At 39.1% G+C, this 26,708-nt stretch overlaps 1 protein-coding gene across 1 annotated transcript in view; it reads right to left on the reverse strand.

Annotated features, from left to right (window-relative positions):
• The window catches only part of tmeff2a (transmembrane protein with EGF-like and two follistatin-like domains 2a), a 725,006-nt gene that overhangs the window by 127,106 nt on the left and 571,192 nt on the right, over window positions 1-26,708 (reverse strand). Inside the window, exon 6 of the mRNA XM_039755899.1 lies at window positions 842-990. Coding sequence (XP_039611833.1) covers window positions 842-990 — 149 coding nt within the window. The remainder of the gene's footprint in view (window positions 1-841; window positions 991-26,708) is intronic.

The raw sequence follows: 26,708 nt of genomic DNA on the forward strand, positions 1-26,708 counted from the left end.
TAAACAATATATTCTGTTAGAAAACAGCACAAGAAAATAAATTAATAAATATAATCCAAGGTTATTAAAAATTCTAAAATATATTTTTTCTTGATCTTGAATGTAATCACTTTGAACCACTCATACAATTCAGGTATCTTTGTATCAGACACTGTGACAACCTATAACAATATGAGGCCAAATACAGTGCCAACTACCCCTGCGGTTCTCATGGTTTCCTTAACAATTATTTTTGTCAGAATGTTCCCTAGTGCATAACACAGACACGATCTTGCAGTATGCAATCGATTTAACGGCTAAACAACAGTGGTAATTGTTGTTCACAAAATCCAATCAATATAAGTCTGCTGGAAAAAGGGAAACCTGCTGTCCTGCTCCTCCTCCCACTTTGGTCTCTCTATTTAGTAAAGGACTTTTCTAGGGATGACGGGATCAAGTGAGGATATCGAGTCTATACTCAATGACGCTCATCCAGTTATTCCACAGTACTGCTACAAGGAATAAAATTCATTACAAAACTGAAGTAGCATTCACAATTGATAAAATGACACACATTTTGCAATGGTTTTAAAGTATATTAACGCTTGCCACTCTACACCTAATTTCTTCCCCTTTTCTCTGTACTTACTGACTTTATGTGGATATCTCCCTGCATACTTAAAGTGCATTAAAAATGGTTCTAGCTTACAAATCTACTGCTTTATGAATGGATGTTAATAAAATGCTGTCATTTTTACATATGGTCCCTGTGACAAAGTTCCTCTTTATTATATCTCAGTGTAGATTTTTTTTTAGTATTTCAAAGGGTAGAATAAAGAAAAAGAGACACATTGTCACTCACCTTGACATCTGCCTAGATACTTCACTTCAATCTTTTCTTGTTTCTGACATGATGCCTCTTTCACTTGACAAGGGTTATCATAGGATCTGCCGTCTGACGCGCAGACAGGATTGAAGCTGATATGAGAGCAGTCAATGTTGCAAACACACCTAATGAGAGAGGGTAACACAATAGTTAAGTCAAATTGCTAAGCTCAACACGAAGCACCTGTCTGCCCCACTTAGGAACAATCATTCAGCAGTGAAAGGTCATGTAAAGAAAACCGGCTCTGGAGAAGAGGAGGCAGGTGCTGAAGAGCAACTACGAATTAGAAGGTCTCCATTACATGGGTGAGCTAATACTATAAATGCTCCAGGCTAGAAATCAGAAAAAAAATTACAACAGATCAATATTAATAAGTATAATAAGGTAAAATATGGTCTGTACATTAGCTTCAGGCTATCTGATGCTTCTCACTAGTGCTGCCAGGCAATTTGCACTTTTTAAGCCCAGAGCTCAGTGGACTCCACAATATAATTTGTTATTCATGGAGGACTCTAACTATTAAAGTGGGAAAGGGACATAGTTACCTGAACTTGGTTTGAAAATTTGCCTTGGGGATGTCTTACAGGCTTTTATAATAACAGACATCATTTCTTGGTACAAATTATACTCTGGCCCCCAGTGAACAAGAAGGATTACATATATTTTTTTTTCTTACACGTTTGACAAAAAAACAGATCACTTTATCATTCCATAAAATTCCAATTTGATTCATGATGCCTTATTTTATACAACGAGCTACTTTAAAATCATGTCTGTATTTTTGCACTGCAGGAAACATAAAATTTCAGGGTGCCATAGTAGTTCAACTAATACTGGCATTTCTCAGCAAATGGAAGATGGATTTAAATCTTGGCCTGGACAGCCTTAAGTGGTCAGTTTGAATGACATTCTTATGTTTCCATTCATTTGCACTAGGGAGTCATACAACTGGTTCAACAACCTAATTTCTAGTGTACCTGAATCACCAAAAGCTCACATCATACATTTGCTTTGCCCTGAAATGGATGAGCAGCCAAGTCAGTGTTTCTTTGACCACCAGCTTTGATAATTTCCTTTATCTCACATTTAAAAGAAATGTATGATGCGAGCTATAATATTTCATATACTGTGCTTGCAAAACACTGAAGCAATTTAGCATAAGTTATTACTATACTCTTAAAAACAGAGGTGCCAGAGTGTTTTCTCAGAGCGAAGCCATAGGGGAACCATTTTTGTTCCCAAAAGACCCATTCACATGAAGGTTCCAGAAACAACCTTTATTTATTTAGATCTGTAACAGGCTCCACACAGTAAATAACCATGAATAGATGGTAACAGATTTGTGAAATACCAATGGATTGTAATTTTAAAAGGACTTTTGCTGCATACAGTATCACAGGCTAAGGTTTTCATAATCTGTTAGTTTCCTGCAAAGTAGCCTACCATACATTAAAGATTTCAGTTTTTTCTGTATATAAGAAAATTTTTCAAAACACAAAGAGACAAGTTCATATGCAAAGAACACATTCCACAATGAAATGACGCTTTGTCATGGTTCTGCAAGGAACCAAACAACCCAGTTAATAACCATAAAGTGACATTAAAGAACCATTATTTTTAAGAGTTTAGAATGAGAAGAAGGGAAAAAAAGAACTAGCAAATATATGGCTATCTGTTATTGTTCAGGATATTTTTAGGTATCTCTGTCCTCTGTTGGGCTCCCTTCACATTGCTCTTTATCAGGTAAGATTATTTCATTCTTGGTTGAGTTTTGTGTTACATATATGTATTTCTACCAAGATGGATTAAACATGGCAAACCAAAGAGTCAGATACTTCCCACATTTCATTCACTGCTAACTTTGTGAAACACAGCAAAAATTAGCACCAATGAGAAAAAAACCTACAGGAGTGTCTATTAACACACATAAAATCCATCCATCCATCCATTATCCAACCCGCTATATCCTAACTACAGGGTCACAGGGGTCTGCTGGAGCCAATCCCAGCCAACACAGGGCACAAGGCAGGAAAAAACCCCAGGCAGGGTGCCAGCTCACCGCAGGGCGCACACACACACACCAAGCACGATTTAGAATCGCCAATGTGCCTAACCTGCATGTCTATGGACTGTGGGAGGAAACTGGAGCAAACCTACACAGACACAGGGAGAACATGCAAACTCCACACAGGGAGGATGCGAGAAGCGAACCCAGGTTTTCTAACTGTGAGGTGGCAGCACTACCCAGTGTACCACCATGCTGCCCACACATAAAATCTTAATAAGAAATTAAAGTTGTGTTGGCAAGGAAATGCAACAACAGCAGAAAAAGGCAACGTGGAAATCCTTGGACAGAGGCTGCAAAGTTTCTTTCCAAGAACCTGAACAGTGGTGTTGAGAAAAATTACGTTTTCATATATGACTATCACAGCCCTCCTGAACTCACACATACAGTATACTACTATGCTTTCAGACGTTACACAGTTTTTGTTTCATTCCAAGAGTGTCTCTTTATAATTGTTGCTGTTGACTACAAACAGCACTCAGTATTGCCACAATTTATTTATAATCATATACAGAATCATTATTCTCCATGAACGCAAGTTGTCCTGTATCTCTCACATCTTACTTATCATCTAACCTGATCAGCACACACTCATTTATAGACGTATAATAAAATATTATATGTAAGGACTGTTCTTTTCTACTATTTATATATCCATGTTATGTAAGTCCATAATGGTTTTTTGTTACTTTTTCATTATTAATCTTACCTAATTTAATTAGTTTTTTTCTTCTATTCTTTGACATTTTGTAAACCACTTTGAATTACATCCTTTGTATGAAAACTGTGCAACAACAATAAATGTTGTAGTTGTTACAGACAAATGGCTTGCTGACTACTAAAAACAACTGAAAGTCAATATACAGTAGTAGCAACATTAATTGCCAGTACTCTTCTATTGTGCTGTAAATAAACTATTTTGTAATTTAAAACATAGTGACCATGTCCAAAACATGTATAAAACTTAATAACAACATTACAGACAATCTCAGCTTTAAGATGATCCAGCTTTATTTTATTATCCAGTGTGAGGCGAGCAAATTTGTTAGAAGCTGGGAATGGTCTGTTCATGAATAATTCATGAATTGTTTCCTGCAGCTACATCTTTCACCGAGAAACCGACTACACATTGCTCGATGAAATGAAAGCACTGAGGTGAAAGAACATCTTATTCTTGGCTCTTTTCAAGAAAAGAAAAAAAAAAGGTACAGACTAACACCAATGTAACTTTTACTGATATTAACTGTATCCCATTGGTCATGAACTTTATTTTACATTCTAAGGATGCTTTCTTTTTTGTTAAAATTACGTTAATTTCTTAGATTTATTGATTATTTTATTGCATAATTGCCTTGCTAAAAGGATGACCACATGGCTCTGATGAGATGCTTTTACGAGCTAGCCAGCTACCTACCTCCTCGGAGGGATGACCAGGATATTACAAAATGCCCATGATGCTATGAATAGCTATAAGCATTACAGTCTGCTCAAGTGAAATAAATTGTCAAATTAATTGTTAGATTGCTGCCTGAAAAAGTCTCCACAGTAATGCAAACCTGAAAGGGAGGCAGTGGCTTTGCACACCCCACCTGTTGGTGTGCTACTAATAGTAGATGGAGGATCTGACAAACCACTCACTGCTATTATGGTACTATATGGTGCCAATTGCTGATTATAAAATTATAGGCTCATGGTGACATAATGCTTACTGCATGAGCTATCAAGCCATCAATTTTACATACTGTAATTGCTTTGTATCTAGAAATGCTTTCGTCTTTGCATATTTTTAATATTATATAATACATATTTGCATTATATATATACTGTATAGTGCAGACTCTACTTGCAGCTATGATGTTCACAGTCTCCTAAAATGAAAAAAAAAATCCACTTTAAATTTTCATTACATCAGTAGCGTGGAATCTACAATACAGCAATGCTATTGTAAAAGTGGAGCGTCTGCCTTAACCGAATACACCGGTCGGAGTCACAAAAATTAAAATACAGATAAAATACTTAGCATTTGAATTGTTTATTGTTTACATAATAAGAAAAAGGAAAGCCAAAATGTAAAATGAATATATATTTTCAAAGAAATTTCCATTATATTCATTTTGCATTAACTGTTACATAAAAAAACATAAGAAAAAGGTAATTTAGGACAATATAGTACTTTGAAAAAAAAATTTTAAGCAATGCCCTGGGTATGACATTAAACTGCATCCAGCCCTGCAAGTGGTCCTCCAACTTGCAGGGAAATCATGGGGGTTGGCAGCAGGATTGGCATTGCAGCCACTGTAAAAAAAAAAATGACAGAAAGGACTCCATTCTGCTCTCTGCGGTAGTAACTCTGCTGAAGCCACCCATAGGAAGGCTGCTTGCATTATGAAGGGGATGAGGGAAAGCCCTAAGGAGCCCTATCCCCGGAAGAGTCAAAAACATTGGGGAGCCAATGGGGTTAGGCCTATCGGGGATCAGAACTGGTGTGGTGCAGAGGCGTCACTTACTGCACAGCAGCACTCGGGTCCCAATTTGAGGCAGCCCATCCGGGTAGGTGCGTGGAAAGTCTTGTCTCTCTGGCATGATAATTATCTTCCTCTGCTGTGGGAGGACCTGCATAAACTCCACATTTCAATGGTGGTACTCTCTGAGGTGTACAGACCTGGGATTGGCTAGATCTCTGTAGATTTTATAGGTCTGGTCACTCTGATGGCTGTCATACTCAAGGAGTTGCTGTTAATGTAGCAGAATGGATCCTTTTGATGGTGTCTGAGGTCACTCCTTTTAACAAGTGTATTATGAAACTCAGATTATGGCACTCTCTGAGTGCCTCATCTGTTGTCTCAGTGTATGCTCTGACCCCAATGAGTGACATCTCGGTGAGGAAAACACTTTGCTTGGTGGTTAATGGGTGCCTGCATGGTGACACTCCTCTGGTCATTGGTGACTTCAATGCAATCACTGGCACTGACAGGGCTGGATATGAAGATTGTCTCAGGCCCCATGGGTCTAGAGACCGTGGTGAAAGTGGCTCCATGCTCCTTGAGTTTGCAAAAGGTCAGGGGCTCCAAATCACTGCATTCTGATTCCAGTGCCATTAACCACATCGTTGGACTTGGTACTCCAATACTGGTGTTGTAGTGAAGGAGATCAATCACATCCTCTTGGGCAGATGCTGAAGGCTCGAACAAAACTGTAGGGTCTACAGAGGTACCCAGTTTGAGCATTCGGACCGCAGACCTCTTGTTGCTACTCTCAAGATCCAGCTTAGGTCCAGTAGGCTACCACCTAATATCAAAATGAGGCTGGACATGGCCAGACTCCAAGATCAGGCTGTTTCTGATGAGTTTACACACAGTTTGTGTGAGGAAGTTACGGATTTGGGTGCAACTGCTGATCCTAATGTAATGTGCGAAACCTTCCGTGACAAGACCCTGAAGGTTGCTGAAGGTGGTGTTGGTGTTACCAGTGTTTCCAGAAGGAGGCGTTTCATCTCACAGGGTACTCTAGATATCATCGAGAGGAGTCGCAGCGCATGGCTTGATGGCAACTCCAGTCTGTACCGGGAACTGAGAAGGACGGCTGCGAAAGCTCTGAGGGCAGATAAGGAGGCCTTTGTTAGAGGAATCTGTGAGCAAGTGACACACCATTTATGGTCTAGTGACCCACATCCTGCTTATAGAATAATTGAAGCATTACGCAAATCTGAATCTGTTCCTTGGAGAGTCACAGTGGAGGCAGCTGATGGAATGGTACTTATGGATGACCCTGCAGTTTGGGTACTTTGAGCAGCTGTTTAAAGCTGATCCTCCAGCTAGGACATTGGATATCTCTGGTTCCACGGTTCTTGAGGCTAATCCTCCAATTAGCTGTGAACCACCCAGTCTAATTGATATTGCACAGGTGGTGAACCACCTGAGGGTAGGGAAGGCTGCAGGTATCTGTGGTATCCGGGGTGAAGTTCTCCAGGCTGGTGGTTAATGCTGTCCTCCTGGCACTGCCAGAAACCTTTGCTTCCATTTGGGAGACTGGGGTCATCCCAAATGATTAGAAAACAGGACTTGTTGTCCCTATATGGAAAGGGAAGGGGGAATAATACTGTTCTTTGTGTCGGGTAAGACTCTTGCTAGGGTCGTCCTCAAAAGGATCCATGATCACTTGCTCACCTACCAGCGACTGGAGCAGTCTGTTTTAACGCCCAAGAAGTCTACCATTGACTACATCCTGGCAATGAGGGTTCTCAAGGAGCGCAAAAGTATCCTTTGTCGATTTTCTTAAAGTGTTTGACTCAGTTGATCAAGCTGCCCTATGAGACATCCTGAGACTTTGTGGGATTCCCTCAAGGTTGCTGGATATCATGCCCAGCCTGTACACTGATACTGTGATTGCTGTGCAGAGTGGAGGCAGAATCTCTACATTTTTCCAAGTTGATTCTGGGGTTTGTCACGGGTGTTTTCTTGCTCCTACTTTGTTCAATGCTTGCATGGACTGGGTGTTGGGCAAGGTCGCGGGGTCCAGTGACTGTAGGGCATCTGGGGCGAAGAAAGATTTACTGATCTTGACTTTGCTGACAATGCTGTGATCTTCTGGGAGTCAATGGAGGCTCAGATCGGGGCTCTCAAAAGAGTGAGCGAGGAGTCTGAGAGTCTGGGCTTGCGATTGCCCTGGATATAAACCGAGATCCAGGCCTTTAATGACCTTTTAGGCATAGCCATTAGCAATGTATCTGTCTGCAGAGACACTGTCAACTTTGTCGAAAGGTTTACTTATCTTGGCAGCGACATTCATGTCTCTGGTGACCCTTCCTGTGAAATCAGTAGACGGATTGGGAGAGAAAAGGGGTCATGAGATCGCTGGAAAGGGGTGAGTGGTGCTCCTGATATCTATGCAAAAGAATGAAGGTCCAAGTTTTTAGAGTCCTGGTGCTTCATGTCTTGCTATATGGTTGCAAGACATGGATGCTATATCCTTGGGTACCGCTGGTTTGACTTTGTGTTGTATGAGTGGATGCTCACAGAGTCCCAAATGAGGTACATGACCTGCATTGTGAGGGACAGTGCCGGATTTTCCTATAGGCTAACTAGGCTTCAGCCTAGGGCCTCAAGATCAAGAGGGGCCTACGTTCAAATTGTTAGCAAAATTAAAATTACACTACAGTAATCCCTCGCTATATCGCGCTTCGACTTTCGCGGTTTCACTCTATCGCGGATTTTATATGAAAGCATAACTAAATATATAACGCAGATTCTTCGCTGCTTCGCGGGTTCTGCGGACAATGTCTTTTTTACTTCCTGTACATGCTTCCTCAGTTGGTTTGCCCAGTTGATTTCATACAAGGGACGCTATTGGCGGATGACTGAGAAGCTAACCAATCAGAGCACGCAGTTAAGTTCTCCTGACTGAGAAGCTAACCAATCGGAGTACACAGTTAAGTTCCTGCCTGCTGAATGCAGTGTTAACCAGGAAGTCTCGTCTCGCTCATTCAACATCAACGTGTTTCTCTGTGGAAAGAGTTGTGCTCTTTTGTGTTTATCTTTGTGCATAGTCAAGCCCTTCATTATGGCTCCAAAACGATCTGCTACTGCTTCAGGGGCCATGCCCAAGCGCAAACGGATGTTAACGGTTTCCAAAAAGGTAAACGTTTTGGATTTGTAGAAGGCTATGATTCTTTTTATTTAAAAAGTAGGAAAGGAATATAAGATCTACGGCTGCAGTGTCCTCTTAACCAGGGTGGAAAACGAGTTGTAAGTGGATGTAATAAGGCAGTAGTCTGGATGGAATCTGCTTTAGGGATTTGCATTGAAGACTGCCAGAAGAAGAACAACGGCAGTGCTACACAATCGCCTGAAGTGGCTACTTTGGAAGAACTGTAACGCTCTCCTTTGTTGTGCAGTAAAATTAAACTCATTGTTATCGGACAAGTCATCGTGTCATTGTTGGTGAGTAACCATAATTAATTTTTTACTTACGTACGTTTAGTGTCACTGTACACACATTTACTGTATACTATTTTTCTTGCGTTGTACGTATTTATTGCTGGTGGTCTGTCTATCGTAGTGGCTGTAACATATGTGATATCAGAGACACTCAATATCTTTAAAATAATATTTAGGTTTTACTGTATATAAACAGTGTGTTTATATACATACTTTCAATGAATCTTACCTAATATCTAAGAGAATACAAAGAGATTATGCTGTATAACTCTGCAGGGAATATTTATAAACAGTGTGGGAGAGTTTATAAGGTCTTAAAATATATAAAAATAACCATACAAACATATGGTTTCTACTTCGCGGATTTTCACCTATCGCGGGGGGGTCTGGAACACAACCCCCACGATCGAGGAGGGATTACTGTATTCTAAAAACAGTGAACACTAAAACACTGAACCGAAAATAAGGAGAAATTCTACGCATATGACTAATAAACAAACATAAAAATGTATTGGTTAAGATCAACGCGTTCGGCTCATTGGGTCTGTTCGTTTGTATATACTAGATTGCACCAAAGTATAGGTCATACGTTCACTGATTGCTATGGCGAATATTGACCTGCTTTATGCTACTAAGCTCTGGTTTGTTCTTACATAAATAAAGTGCAGATTGGTGTAGATTGGAACAGACAAACGAACAGACCTATTGATATCCCGACGTTCGGTTATATTCGTGTTACTTCGATAATATGAAACATGTGTTAATGTTATTAGAAAAGATTCTTATTTTAGGATTGCGTACACGATCATTTGATTCTCGCCTTTTGAGTTCAGTAGGTTCAATACTTTAGTGAAGTGTTTATAGACTATTGAAAAATTTTTTGTGACAATATCTTCATTTCGCGGAATTCTAGGTTCTTAACATATGTTTTAATTTGTATATTTTAAAATGTATATTACGTGCTTTATTTTATATTTTCATGATTATATTATTAACATTGATATATATCACAGTAATGATGTATTTTATTATCTCTCATGTAATTTACAAACTTAAAAATGGGAGGTGAAAGGGCCTCATAAGTGGAATAGCCTAGGGCCTCTTTTCATCTAAATCCGGCCCTGGTGAGGGAGCAACAGTTACGGCACTACAGTCATAGGATGTGATTCCTCGAGGGTGATCCAGCTCTCAGGATCCTCATTGTTGAGGACCTGTGGCTGGACCAGGCCATGGGGATGGCCACTTAACACTTGTCTGTGGCAGGTAGAGGGTCATTTCCGGAGGGTGGGACTGGACCGCATATCTGACTGGGAGGTTGCCAACCACGATCCCGACCTGTTTCATTGTGTGGTGGGTGCAGCAACGTGCTGTACCAGTGTATGCTCCCCTACCTGACCTGACCTGACCATTGTTATTAATCCTTCATTATGTCATCATTAAATATTATATCTATCAAATATTATAGTATCATAATTACCATATATTAAACTATAATACAAGGGAATTCCTTTTTTTTCACCAAATAAACATCTTATGGCACTTGTCATATCTATTTTAACCACAAATTGTGAACCCTGAGCAACTGTACTTTCAGAAAAGTGATTTGAGGACTAAGAGGTATGAATTATATAGACAGATAGTGTCGAAGATGGTTGGGGCGACACCCAGGAGGACCGGAGGAGGGCTCACGCTTTCCCCAGACCATGTGGGGGTGACCACCCTGGTACCTTTGGGGGCCACGGGTACAGAGCTTTGAAGCTTAACCATGTAGGGGCCTGTCGTCACTGCCAGGGGGTGCCCCTATGCCTTTGGAGCCCTGGACCTCAGCACTTCCGCCACACCCAGAAGTGCTGGGGGGAAGAGGAGCAGGGACACTCAGAGTGCTTCCGGGGATGCAGCTGGCACTTCTGCCACCCTGGGGCGTGTCGGTGGAAGATTGCCGGGACACACCTGGAGGACATCCGGGTGATTATAAAAGGGGCCGCCTCCCTTCATACAATGGCTGGAGTCGGGAGAGAAGGAGGACAAGGTCATGGAGGAGGCAAGGAGGTGGCCTGAAGAGTGAGAAGGCAGTGTGTGTTGGCCAGGACGTTTGGGGGACTTTTGGGGTTGTGTGGCACTTTGTAAATAATAGGACTGTTAATAAATGTGTGTTGGGTGTAACAACGATGTCTGCCTGTCTGTGTCCGAGCCAGTCTCCACAATAGATAGATAGATAGATAGATAGATAGATAGATAGATAGATAGATAGATAGATAGATAGATAGATAGATAGATAGATAGATAGATAGATAGATAGATAGATACTTTATTAATCCCGAGGGGAAATTCACATACTCCAGCAGCAGCATACTGATAAAAAACAATATTAAATTAAAGAGTGATAAAAATGCAGGTATAACAGACAATAATTTTGTATAATGCTATCGTTTACCCCCCAAAACACAACCCCGGGTGGAACTGAGTCGTAAAGTGTGGGGGAGGAACGATCTCCTCAGTCTGTCAGTGGAGCAGGACAGTGATAGCAGTCTGTCGCTGAAGCTGTTTCTCTGTCTGGAGATGATACTGTTTAGTGGATCCAGTGGATTCTCCATGATTGAAAGGAGCCTGCTCAGCACCTGTCACTCTGCTACGGATGTCAAACTGTCCAGCTCCATGCCTACAATAGAGCCTGCCTTCCTCATCAGTTTGTCCAGGCGTGAGGCATCCTCCTTCTTTATGCTACCTCCCCAGCACACTTACCGTGTAGAAGAGGGCGCTCACCACAACCGCCTGATAGAACATCTGCAGCATCTTATTGCAGATGTTGAAAGACGTCAGCCTTCTAAGGAAATATAGTCGGCTCTGTCCTCTCTTGCACAGAGCATCAGTATTGGCAGTCCAGTCCAATTTATCATCCAGCTGCACTCCCAGGTATTTATAGACCTGCACCCTCTGCACACAGTTATGAGGAGAGTTTCAAGGAGAATACATGACTTAGTTTATTACAGAAAAAAGATAATTACTACAGTGGATTCCAGCCATTGCCTTACTATAAATTCTTCAATAAGAACACTGGGACAGCTTTCAACTTATAAAAGGCAAATTTTGCAAAAACATTATAAAGTTTATCTTCACCCAACAAACCACGGACACATGGAATGAATCATCAAGTAATGTGGAAGTGAATAGGATTTTAGGGAACTCACTGATATCTACAGTGAATGACTCTCTGCCTCTTTCTGCACTGTCTTTCTATCTAGGGCTTACTCAAGATGTTGGCATGGCCCACTGTGGTATTGGTTTTGTGGTGTTGCTTGTTGTCGAGGGACAAGGAATTCATATTGGAAGTGGAGGTGGCAGGGAGGAGCAATTAAATAGCTACATAACAGGCCTGTGTAGTTTTTGCTAATGCAATCAGTACCTTCAGGTGCCACACTAGTATCCTTCTTGTTGAGGTCATCACCAGTGTCCAGTTCTTCTTCTTTCCTGGTTTTTGCAGTGAATGTATTAAAAGTCTCTTTATTATGCTTCCTTTTCTTTTTCATACCGCACATACTAATTTGTCTTGAACTTTGTGCATGTTCACCTTATATTTGTGAGCTATTTCTTTTTCAAAGCTTGTTTGATTATTCTGCATTCCTGAAAAATATTTATTTTGCAACTGGTGATGTATCTAAAGCAGGATGGATGTGCTTGAAGTTTTGAATGATGTGGGTAAAAATAACTGTTTTGGGTTTTGCTTTATTAAAGTTTTTAAACAGGCATGCTTTTATATTTCTGTATGTGTGTAAAGGGGGATTGCAAATTGTGGAACAAGTATGATGTGGTTAGCCACTCACTTCATCCCTCCCTTTGTCCTTCTTGGAATTGTTTCTAAATCTCTCTGCTTGATTGTGAATGACTTGCTGCCTGCTCTTTTTTGAAACAGACTTATTTGTTTAAAACCAGTACAATCTTTTTGACACACCTTCTTTCACGGTGGCTTGTCATTTTAACCAAGGCACAAATTGCTTTTAACAGGGCAGAGGTCTGTGCTACAGTCCATAGAAGAAAGAATACTGTTTTCCTCCTTAGTGCCTGGCCAGTTACACCATTCGGTCTATTGTGTTCCTAAAGCTCGGTTCATTAGTGCTTACAGTAACTATTGCAAGAAAGGCCTGTGGATCTTTGGCTGTTATTTCGGGATTCTCCGTAATCTCCTGCAGTACTGCATAACAAGTACAATCTATTGATCAAGATTGTCTGGAAGAGGAGCAGTGGTGTCGAAATTTCCACATTTATGCATGCCTTCCTGACTGTTAACTTATGAATACCTAAACTGTAGAGGCATCTATTAGTTAAGGGCAAGTGGGGCACTACAAACCCATCCTCAACAGATGGTGCTGTTGTGCAAAAATTAAACACTAAACTCTCCAGAGTATTTTGATGTAAATGTAGAATGATTAAGTGCGGCACGTTAGCACAGAGGTAGCGCTGCTGCCTCACAGTAAGGAGCCCTGGGTTCGCTTCCTGGGTCCTCCCTGCTCAGAGTTTGCATGATCTCCGCGTGTCTGCATGGCTTTCCTCCAGGTGCTCCAGTTTCTTCCCACAGTCCAAAGACATGCAGTTTAGGTACATTGGCAATCCTAAATTGCCCCAGTGTGTGCTTGGTGGGTGTGTGTCCTGCGGTAGGCTGGCACCCTGCCTGGGATTTATTCCTGCATTGTGCCCTGTGTTGGCTGGGATTGGCTCCAGCAGACCACCGTGACCCTGTGTTAGGATATAGTGGGTTGGACAATGACTGACTGTAAAATGATTAAAACAAACTTACTTTCATAATCACATTATAATATGAATTTCATTTCTTATCTGAAAATATTTCATTATAGAGTGTGTGAAATTTTATTTGTGACTAGCGCCACTAACCTGTTTTTACATGTTTCTGAGATAGGCCCTTTGACCCTGCAGTGTTTGAAGCACACATTTGTTCCGTTCAACCTTAGAACGCTTTAGCTTAAACAAGTCATTGTGTGATTTTTTTTATGACATAATTTAAAGGGAGCGTGAATTATTTTTTGACTAATCATCATCATTATAAAGAATCACTGTGATTACTTATCTACAATAAGATTAAGCACTTTGCCTATAGAACAAAAATTGTACATATATGAATATGCACTTTTGCTTTTGATGTTAAGCATTTGAGGACATCTTTTAAAAATGTTGTTTGGTGGATATACTGTATAACAACAAAATATATATGCTTCAATGATTGTTGCTAGGTCCACTGATTGCCAGCTCTGCATCACACTGCTCATTTGGGGTCAGAGGTAACACCATTTGCCCTTAGGTTCCCCATCTCTGTGAGATGATCTAAGCCAGAGTTCTTCCCAAGACTCGATGGTAGCAAATACCCAGGAAAATGGATTTAATAAGATGAGCGCATCTTGTAAGTGCTGCTCTTTAAGTGGTTGTTCTTTTTTTTTTTCTTTCTGTCTTTTCACTGCACTGGCACCTGTTATGGCCACATTCTAAGGATTAGTCCATTCATTCTGACAGTCCAAGGAATCCTTTGCAGTGTCTTTTGCCCGGGTCAGTTGAGTTCCTCCAGAATTTTCATTCCAGAAATTCTACTACTAGATTATAAACTAGCACTGATAGGCTGCACATTCAAGGTGTGCAATTAATTTTTCTAGACATTACAGAGTAACTTGCCATTGCAGAGGGACCCAGCTCTGAGGGTTGAGAGTAAAGTGGTACCTCTCTTATCTGTTTAAGAGATCCCATTGAGACAGTCGGTACAGACAAATCATCAGTTTAAATACTGAAACTGGAGTTACTGTTGAAGCAAAGCCCTTCAATTAGGAATAAAGGTAAGAAAGTTTAAGCAAAATACATTTCAAAAAGAGCCGCTAACCAAAAATATTGGCAGTATTTCTGTACCCCACTTTATTATTTTGCTGTCGCATTATCTTGCCTAGCAGCAAAGATAAGTGCTAAGATTAAAAGGAAAAGGGAGAGGTGAAGATCAAAATAATACCTAACACTTCAGAAGTGGATCTGTAGCTCTCTTCAGCCTTATTGGCACTAACAACTCTTTTTACTGAGATTCTTAGAAATTTCTTTCCATTAGAACATGACTTGCTTTCAGAAATTTCTTTCAGCTATTGTTAGGAGCAAACTATGCAGGTAAAATTAAAGTTTTTGTTCTTTTATAAAGAGTGCCTCTCTGACTCACATCTCATTGACTGAAATTTCAATTCATCTCATTAATAAGACAGATTAACTTAAATGTTCACAGCTTTGTCCAACAATGAAAGAAAATGTTTGATCAGTGAGTTAAAAATTGACATAAAATGTCATTTATTTGCTTAATCAGATAACCATACACTGCTATTACATTTTAAATTAGAATAACTGTTACAAATTTAAAAATGTCTTCTTCTCACTGCAGTATATACTTGTATGTACTGCACACCTGTAGGATACAACTTTGATTAACCTTTTTCTGTACTTTAATGAGGCATCTCCATTTTCTACTTCAACTATTGTGTATAATCATTTTTCTCGATGAAGTCAGACAATTCACTAGAAAAGAGTAGATATTATTTGTAGTTTTGATTGGCAATACATTCATAGTGTTACATTTATACAGTTTTCATTAACAGTTTCATATATTAAGGCCTACATGCTGTTGCCATATCAGTGTTGGTGTTTCTCCTTATTGTTTGTCTATTAGTTTGACTGTGTTTACTTTCCCCACAAGTGGTGGTAAGATCTGCTCCTTTAAAGGCAAAGATGTAATGTGGACTGGTCAATTGCAAGGGCAAGAATTTCTTCAAATGAAACAGGAATTCTCAAACAAATGAGGGATTTTCAAATATCAGAGGACCCCAGCAATGGTCTGAAGAGACAAACTGAAGGAAATACAACATACTGGAATGGAAACCTCCCTTGCACCATGCAGAGTTGGACTGTTTATGTGGTCTGGGAAGGGTTATTCTGTTTTACTTTAAAAAGTCTGACTTTCTGTGCCACCATCACCTGATCAAAGTTCTGTGCAGCCACCTGTGATGTTTAAAAAATTGAATCAAGACAGATGACCCTGCCAGCCACGAAATCCACTATGTCAAATTAGTCACAATGCCCAATGAGTGATGGGCAGTCTTTTGGCCTAGAATCACTGCAGAGTTTGTTTGTTGTTTTTTTGTTTCTTTTTTTTTTTCCATCTTTCCATCCAGTTCAACGTGACACAAGTTTAAGTGGGACATGGTGCAGATAAGATTCAGGGCAAATACTAAGAATGCCAGGGAGCTGGCTGAATCATGGCTATCAAAGGAAAATGCTATTAACGGAAATTTGGACATGAACCCAGCATATGCAGGCATAAAAAGAAGAATATCCAAATAATGAAAAAAGACTTTAAGACTTTAACACACTCTAAACCCCACCTTACTTATCCACCCACCTAACCTCCCTCCTCATTTGCTATATATTGCCCTTCATTCCTGAATGTCTAATCATTTTCCTCTGATGATGACACCTGGTAGGTGTTGAACGCTCAGGAATTAAAGACTATTTTTAGATATGTGATTCATTTTTTCTCCTTTTCTGTATTTCTAACTATAAATATGTAAACCATATTACAAAGCTTCACTTCTGTATATATAGTATAGTTCTTTACCTGACTTGCACTTGTCTTGTGTTTATGTATATATTGCACCGCGGTCCTGGGGAATATTTATTTTGTGACACTGTATGAGGCAAAACTGTGTATGGATGGTATGCCAATAAGGCTACTTAACTTGACTTGACTTTAAAAGAAAATGTAGTAGTGTGAACATATCCTAAGCTAGACATTTAAACAATTCAGGTTTTGCTTAACAAACATACAGTACATGACAAAAATAAAATTGTACCTAATAGTAATGGTCACAAGGTTTTTGGTAGCAACAGGAGAAACAGCAAGTGATGCAAATCTGCTAACAGGCACTAATGGCAGCCTAAAAAGTATTAATTTAACAGCAGAACTACACTAAGTACTAGCACCTACTTACTAAATTAGCTCTTTAATGAGCACTTAAACACCAGTGCTGAAAAGGCAATTGAAAAAGGAAGAACCTTAAACAAAAACTAACTTCATTAAATAATACAATTTTCTGAGAAATATAAAAGAATGTGCAAAAGCACGAGCACAAATGTGCTTGGAAATTATTAAAAATGTAATACTGTTTTTATAACAGCTCCATCTAAACATCTATGATTTTATTTTCATGGGTTGCAAAAAGTTTGAAAAGACTAACAGACTAACTTCCACACAAATCAAGAAGGTTGTCTTCTTTCAACACTCTTAAATTTAATACATCTTTAGAATGCTAAGGCTGAGGTTCTTACATCAATTTAATGAAAACAACAAAGACTAGCACCCTGAAATTATTTTCTCCAGATCAAATAATGGCTCCAGTAATCCTCACTCAAGAGCAGAGGATCCAAACAAGAGAGCAAGAACAAAAAAGTATTATTAGGGTGGTCACAGAATATGGATATCTATTATATATCTCTATTAAAATCTCTTCTGTAATTTACAATATTAATTTTGAAATCCCAATCACTATTTAATGGGGTAAAAAGTAAACTGTACCATTTCCATCCACAATTGCTTGTCTTAATTACTGATCTCTGATGCTGATTATTATATAATGACAGAGTAGCAAAGATATAGCTAAGTTAAAATCACAAAGAGGGACAGTCCGACACAAGTCCTTGAAACTCCATCTTACAAAAAAGCTATCTTTGCAGTGTAAAGTTGTTAAATTCTTGACACATTTAATACTATTTTTACTGATTTGCTCAGTTTATTCAAATTACCTTTTTTTGTTGTTTTGTTTATATGTTGGGTGTTCTTCATTAATGTTACTGGATTCTCCATGCAGTTGGACTGCTGCTTTAATGCTGCATCATTCCTATTTGTGTGCAAAGCATCGCATATATACTGTAGCTTTAAAGATGTCTGAACTTTATTCTAAGTAATTAAATAAAATATTTTATTAGGAAAAACAATCAACTTTATTAAATTTCAGGTGTTGAAGTTCTCACCCATTTAGTGAAAGCAAGCTTGACTTCAACATTTACATAACACTGCTTATGGAGACCTAAGTACTATCTTAGCAATACCCATTGTGAACTTGGACCCGGACACAGACAGACGGACATCTTTGTTTCACCCAACACACCGTTTATTTACAATATATACAAGGATCACGTTCACCACAAACCCCAGTGCCTTCTGCACCGATTCCCCCAATGTCCAGGCCACACAGTCCTGTGCCTCTTTTCCTCCTGGCCGCCTCCAGTCCTCACTCCAGCTCCGTCCTCTTCCACCTGACTTCCACGCCGCTATACACATGCAGAGCAGGTTGTCTGCATGACTGGAGGGAGGCGGCCCCTTTTAAAGGAACCCGGATGGGCTCCAGCTGCTTCCCGGCAATCTCCCGCGGACACACCCCCGTGTGGCGGAAGTGCCGGCTGCGCACCCGGAAGCTGTCCGGGTGTCCCCTGTCGTCTTCCCCGCCACACCAGGAAGTGCCGGGCTCCCGGGATAATAAGGCACTGGGGCGCCGCCTGGCGGTGGCCACGGGCCCCTACAGGGCTGGGCTTCCAAGCCCTCTACCCGAGGCCTCCAGCCCCAGCCGGGGACCACACCATTTAAGAAAGTAATTTCTAAAGAAAAACCACTGCACTACAATTTATTAAACAATTTAAACACCTACAATAATACAGGAAAATGCATGTGGAACTTGTCATGGCATGACGCTGTGAAGGCCCAGGTTGGCTGCAGCGACCATAACCCTCTTGCACACGAGGCCAACGACAGCCACAATCAAGGATGAGTCAGGGTATGCGAGTAAACAAGCATGTGGCTTACTTTACAAAAGCAGTAACAGTGGTTACTTATATGATGGGAATATAAAGTTGTGACGATGCGGGTTCCGCTCTATGCTCCATATTTTCATATTATATTAAAATGTTTAGACCCTGATGAGAATTGGTTTTACTGTAACTTTTTTGTTTTTACTTTGATTTTCACTGTTACATAACTTCATACATCTCCCACTAAATCTTTTTGTTATACTGGATTACTGTACTCCAGTTTAAAGATGAATAACTGCATGCTCTTACAGTACATAAAATATTTTTGCTATTTTCTTTGGATTTCTGATAGTCAGTGTTTATGATATGACTATACAGAGGTTCAATTATAACATTTATTTATTGTATATGCATATCTTACATTAACTTTGTAGCAACTTTCTGTTTGTTACTTTTCAGTTCAGGATCACATAATAGCTAAGGGGTATGATTAGAAATTAAAAAAGCTGTAGTTTCAAATCCCATCTTTATGCATGTTAGAATTATTAGAAAAACTGTGATCAGAAGAGACAATTCAGTCCAATAATCTTGTCCATAGTATTCACAGAGATTGTCCAAAATAACATCAAATCAAGATCTGTGCCACCACCACCTGATCAAAGCACCGTGCAGTCCCTACATTCATGGATTGAAGGCCAGAGGTCCATTATGATCATTATCGTCTAATTCTTCCACGTGAAGCCTGAAAACCATGAGGACTGACTGAGATCATTGATGTTAGCTAGAATGCTTATTGGGGGCTGGGCGGTCTCATGGTTTTGGAACCCCTGCAGATTTTGTTTTTTTTTCTCTCTGTTTTTTTCTGTCCTCCCTGGCCATCGGACCTTACTTTATTCTTTGTATTGCCTAATTTTTATATTTTTTTTTCTTCATTTTATAAAGCACTTTGAGATCATTTACATCATTACATCATTTGTATGAAAATGTGCTATATAAATAAATGTTGTTGTTTTCCTTAAAGCCCTGCTCTCACACTACTTAGTATTTTTTTCCATGTGTCTATGGTTCATTGTGTGAAGAAAAACTTTCTAACGTTTGTGTGAAATCTGAGCTCAACATCTAACTGTGTTCCCATGCTCTTGTTGAATTATTTATTTAAAATTTCAACTGGGATCCACTGTACTAATTCCTTTCATAATTTTAAACACTCCTCATTTGCTTAAACTGAGAAGGTTCAACTCCCTCAATCTCTCTGCAATCTCTTCTTTGGACTTTCTCTACTACTGCTATGACTTTATTGTGATATAGAGATCAAAACTGAACACAGTACTCCAGGTGAAGGATCATGAGTGCATTATATAACTTAAGCATAACCTCCCTTGACTTGACTACACATTCTGATAAATAACCTAACATCCAATTAGTCATCTTGATTGCATTGGTAAACTGCTGGATGTAGATAGTGAAGAGTCAAGTACAACTCCTAGATCCTTCTCATAAGGTGTAATTTCAAGTTTCAGACCCCTCACTGCATATTCAAATCTAACATTTCTGCTTCTTTTGCGTAATACTTTACATTTACAGTACTTACATTAAATGTAAACTGCTACATAGTTGCCCAAGACTGCTATCGAAATCCCTCTAAAACAAGTTAGTTAATTCTACATGATCTGCGCTTCCACCTAGCTTGGTGTCACCTGCAAACTTAACCAGATTATTTATTATATATTCTTGTCCACATTATTTATGGATAATAAAAATTACAGTGGCCCCAGCACTGCTACCTGAGGGACACCACAGTTATAATTCTAATAAAGCTCCTCTCACCATTACTCTTGGCTTCCTCTGTTTTTACCAATTTTGTACCCACCTGCACATCACACCCTGAATTTCTACTTAGCTGCAGTTTGATCATTAACCTTACAGTTTAATGGTATAATCAAAAGCCTTTTGAAAGTCAAGTCTTAATAATAATAATAATAATAGATTTTATTTATAACGCGCTTTTCATTGACAAAATCTCAAAGTGCTACAACAAGAGCAATAACCACAAAGTTGAAAAGTTTGACTAGATTAAATTTACAATCTTTCCAGCATATTAGTGAAACACAGTCTTTCTCATTTGTTGACCATGTTGATCATTTAGATAGATAGATAGATACTTTATTAATCCCAAGGAGAAATCCACATACTCCAGCAGCAGCATACTGATAAAAAACAATATTAAATTAAAGAGTGATAAAAATGCAGGTAAAAAAGACAATAACTTTGTATAATGTTAACGTTTACCCAAGGGTGGAATTGAAGAGTTGCATAATGTGGTGGAGGAACGATCTCATCAGCCTGTCAGTGGAGCAGTACAGTGATCGCAGTCTGTCGCTGAAGCTGCTCCTCTGTCTGGAGATGATACTGTTCAGTGAATGCAGTGGATTCTCCATGATTGACTGGAGCCTGCTCAGTGCCTGTTGCTCTGCCATGGATGTCAAACTGTCCAGCTCTGTCCCTACAATAGAGCCTGCTTTCCTCACCAGTTTGTTTTTACTTTGATTTTCAATTTGTTCATTTGCTAGTCATCCTGTTATAGACATGTGCTGCTGGAGCTTTCTTTAATAATTTCTTCCATTAATTTACCTGTGAGGCACATTATGCTTAGTGGTGTATAGTTCCTTGAGCTCTTAACTGTATGCCTTACTGGATACCTAGACTTTCAATGTATTGCTCAATTACAATGCTTTGTGATACTTCTCACAATGAAACGTTCGATACAAAATAAATGATTGATTTTATGTTCGAATAAGATTAACAAATTAGTGTTGTAGCATTGTAAAGCATGCATGAGTGGACACTTCATACATGTTTTAGCTTACTTTTAATAGTTAAATAATACAAACAGCACATGAACGTCTGTTAAAGCTAATCAAGCCATGGTTTGGTTGTATTTTTTCCAGCAACCAGAAAAGGGAGTAGACAGTTTATGTCTTATAAAATGCCAGCTGTCAGGCTACTTAAACCAGAAAAGTCATTTAAATGATTATTTATGTAAATATGGTGTTTACTCTGTAATTGTGTTCTTTGTTTGTTTGTCCTGTCATTGGGGTTTTTCTTTTTTTAATTAATGTGCTTAGCTCTTCTATCACAGAGCTACAATTCTGAATACAGACACCCTTGTCAGTTTTTTTATTGTTCTTGTACTTGACAAGCAATATATCTGCAACAGACTGGTACCTATAATCTGGTGTACAATATATTTTAGGGCATGTTAGATCATTTTTGTTTTGTCTAATGATGCATTTACTTCTGCTAATATGCAGCCAGCAATTGTATGCATTTACTTTGTGCAATTTTATTTTCTATTTATGCAAATGCTCATTATATTTATGCCTAACCCTATGTTAGAACACCCGATTCTGCAACACTTGAATAAATCCTTTCTTCAAACGGGCACAGATGGAAAAATGTATTGAAAAGTAACTATATCCACATGTCACCATATACATAAAATCATATTCAGCCAATCAAAGCCTTACTGCCCATTAAAAATGACAACCATGACCCCTGCTAGTTCAACACAAGGACAGGCTGCTGTAGATGCTGTAAATCAAAAGCAAAAAAAAATGCACACACGCATTTTTGAGCCTTGTCCTAGGCCTTGTTCTACCACATGACACTGCTGTGGAGTACAAAAAAGATCATATATCTGAGAACATGCAATTTTAATGAGTCTTATCACATTATCCTGCCTGTGCATTATTGCAATACTATACTTTTGTGTTCATGCAGACACATCACAGAAAAGAGGAACACTAAGCCAGTCACCGATTCCTCGTTAGTCTGGATTCATGACCCCTAGTCTCGGCAGAAAAACATACATAACAATCAGTAAACACACATACTATTGCTTTTTTCATTTGCCATTGGTGTATATTGGCAAGAAATATAGTGCTAATTCTCTCATAATTAAATACGGTGTCACTAATGCTATGAACTGGAAATACAAGGAAAAAAGCTTCATGACTGGCGATCATTAATAAATATGCACTTTAACCCTTTATGAATTCCATCTACACTTACTGGCCACTTTATTAGGTACACCCTGCTAGTACTGGGTTGGACCCAACTTTTGCATTCAGAACTGCTGTACTTGTTTATGGTACTGATTCAGTAAGGTGGAAACATTGCTTAGGGATTTTAGTCAACATTTATATGATATCATCACACCTTTGTTGCAGAGTTGTTGGCTGCACATCCATGATGAGAATCTCACATTTCATCACATCCCAGAGGTGATCTATTGGATTGAGATCTGGTGAATAAGGAGGCCATTTTAGTACAGTGAACTCATTGTCATGACCAGTTGACATGATCTGAGCTTTATGACATGGCACTTTGGACATGGAAGTAGTCATCAGAAGGCACTGTGGTCATAGAGGGATGGATGTGGTCGGCAACAATACTCAGGTAGGTTGTGGCATTTAAACAGTGCTCAATTGGTAATAAGGGGCCCAAAGTGTGCAAAAAAAGTTCCCAAGCCATTACACCACCACCACCAGCCTGAACATTTGATACACGGCAGGATAGATCCATGCTTTCATGTTGACAATGCCAAATTCTGACCCTACCATCTGAGTGTTGCAGCAGAAATCGAGACTTGTCAGACAAGGCAACATTTTTCCAGTCATCTATTTTCCAATTTTGGTGAGCTGTGCAAATTGTAGCCTCAGTTGTCTGTTCTTAGCTGACAGGAGTGACACCATGTGTGGTTTCTTGCTGCTGTACCCCATCTGCTTCAAGGTTTGACGTGTTGTGCATTCAGAGATGCTCTTCCACATACCTTGGTTTTAATGAGTGGTTATTTGAGTTCCTGTTACCTTTCTATCAGCTTGAATCAGACTGGTCATTCTCCTCTTACCTCTGGCATCAAAAAGGTATTTTCATCCAGGAAAGTGTCATTCACTGGATATTTTCCATTTTTTGGACCATTCTCTTTAAACCCTAGAGATGGTTGTGTGTGAAAATCCCAATAGATCAGCAGTTTCTGAAATACCACATTTAAAGTCACTTAAATCACCTTTCTTCCCTATTCTGATGCTCGGTGTGAACTTCAGCAGGTTGTCTTGACAATGTCTACATAATTAAATGCATTGAGTTGCTGCCATGTGATTGGCTGATTAGATATTGGTGTTAACAAGTGTAGCCAATGTTTACAGTTTGTAACTGTTCTTTAAAGTTTATATCATTGTATCTGATTTTACTCATATAAGCTGAAACCAGAGAGACTGCCCGAGAAATGGACAAATCACAACTGGAAGGCACAGGCTAGAAAAAAAAAACATGTCAAGGACACACAAGCAGGGCATTTTAAAAGTATTGATATCTGTTTGACCAATATGGTTAAAAAACACTGTCATAAATGATGAGAGCAGGTGAGGGTGTTATTTGGGTTCAGCTCAGAAATAAACAGTCAATCCCTATATCTGACAAGAATTCTATGCCTGGCAGTTGCCCATATCTGAGAAGAATTTTATGAATATGTAAATATGCAAATGGTTATAAAGATCTAGAACAAATTCAGAAGCGCCTCCTTGCCCTCGACATTCCAGCGGATAGGACATCTGGTTGTCAAGATCCCCCCACTTGGCTGTGATGTCCCTTTGCCTCTCTCCGGCCTGAATATATATGTATAAATGGATTATATCTCTTTTTCTACCATGTTTCTCTTGTCTGATTATTTTCCTACCAGGGTTACAAGAGGGATGGGTATTGGCCCCTGCTGGATACAACAAGCAGTTAAACAGGTGTACCTAATAAAGTCGCCAGTGAGTGTATATATTCATATATACATTTTCTAATGTACTTATTCAGATAATAGTAATAAGGAGCTGACACCTATTCTAGCAGCTTTGAGCTCAAGGTATGGAATAACCATGGATTGTCCACTGCTTGGTATACTCACTCAAACACACACCTGTAAGGGGTCAATTCAGAGCTGCTAACTTAACATGCATATATTTGGGATGTAGAAGACATGGAGAGAAAATGCAAACTGCATACAGGTAATACCAGGACCAGTACTCAATCTAACATTCAGTAAGTATAAAGTAGCAGCGCTGACCACTGTGTCACCATGCTTCCCCAATTATCATTTTTAGACCCCCAAATGAATTAATGAATTCTTATATTGTTACTTTCTTTTTTTTTCAAATGGGTAATACTTCAATAGAAACAACGATATATACTGCAGACTGAATATTTTATGTCATAACCTGTATGAGAATCTGGTCTCAGGGGCCATGTGTAGAAGAATTTATTTGATTTTACTCTTGCTCATTTCAGTTGGAAAGCTGACTGTGTAGTGCCGGAAACAGCTTTTTATAACTCAAAATTATCTGAGAGTTATGCCCACAGAAAAATATTTTTTGTTCTCATTTTATAAATGAGTAGAACATATGACAGGAAGACAATGGTAATTGGGATTCTGAATCACATCTTAAACAGCTTTACCTTAACATGGCTCTTGCAAAGCTTCTGATAACAGCCTTACAATGAATCATCCAAATGTAGGTAAGACATATAGAACTAATTAGTCCTGACAAAATTTCTTGGGTTGAGATGGTGAATCTTGACTTTCATAGGCTGATTTAACACTAGAATTACCAGACCCTACGAAAAAACTCGTAGATAAGGTCCACTTTAAATCCGTTCGCACCTCTCCGTCAGCATCTTTTGTCCTGTAAATGTGCCAATTAAGACAAGCAGCAAGCAGCCTGGTATCCCATCCCCCACCGCTGCAGAACATGCACAATGTTCTCCCAGCTCATGCCTTGAAGTTTTAGAGTGGAAATAATAGATTGTTATTTGGAACACATGCATTTCATACCATAAGGTGCATACTAATTCAGCGTGAGCAGAAACACTCAATAAAACTGAATACAAAAAAAACAAGTAACGGTGAGATACAAGAAGGCAGATTCACCAGCATTTGTGTGTCAGTTTTTATCTCTTCAGATCAGAGAATGTCCAGTTCCATTGCCTCAAAACACCACTCACATCTACAGTTACTCCCAATTTCAAATAATAACTAAGAGTGTCAGATCCCTTGGGGGCGGTAGTATGTATTGCGATCATGACTGAGAAAATAAAAGTGAAAAAAAAAATAGTAACTTTTACAAGTCCTATAAATGTACAGTGTCTGTTACAGACGCAAACCAAATGTATGTGTGTACTGTATAATATAAACAATAAGAGCAGCTCACTACTGAAAACGGAAAATATAGGTGGCAGTTGGGATTGAACCAGGGACTGATTACAAGTCATCAAATCTTACCGCTACACCGCAGAAGCTATTGTATTGTCCTTGAACCTTTTGTAAAATTGTTTATTTGATCTTTGGACTTCAGAATTCACACATTATATAGTTTATGCCAACATTTTCTCATTTACTACTAAAATATGAAAATTGTTTCTGTTTTAACAATGTGTTTACACAGATTATTGTAGAAACGGAACACACATGAAATGCATGTGTTCCAAATAACGATCTATTATTTCCACTCTAAAACTCCAGCGCTTCACTCCCAGATAATCAATCAAGGCATGAGCTGGGAGAACATTGTGCACGTTCTGCGGCGGTGGGGCATGATACACCAGGCTACTTGCTGCTTATCTTTATTGGCACATTTACAGGACAAAAGACACTGACGGAGAGGTGCGAATGGATTTAAGGTGGGCCGGATCTACGAGTTTTTTCGTATGCTCTGGTAATTCTAGTGTTAACTTTATTACATTAAACACTTGCAAAAAAAAATTAAGTAAAAAAAACATTTCTTAACTTCTTATCACTATTATGCTAAGTTAAGAGGAATTTAAAACTTTAGGAGAAGGAAAAAAATCAAGTAAAAGCTTTAATAGATAGCATTCACTCAATCCACAAACTCTGAACAAACTCCCTTTACTAAAGAATAGTGAACAGCTCATCGCTTCCATTAATTTCAGGAACTTTTTCTTGTTCTGA

This window comes from Polypterus senegalus, chromosome 6 (assembly GCF_016835505.1).
Source record: "Polypterus senegalus isolate Bchr_013 chromosome 6, ASM1683550v1, whole genome shotgun sequence".
Classification (NCBI taxonomy): Eukaryota; Metazoa; Chordata; class Cladistia; order Polypteriformes; family Polypteridae; genus Polypterus; species Polypterus senegalus.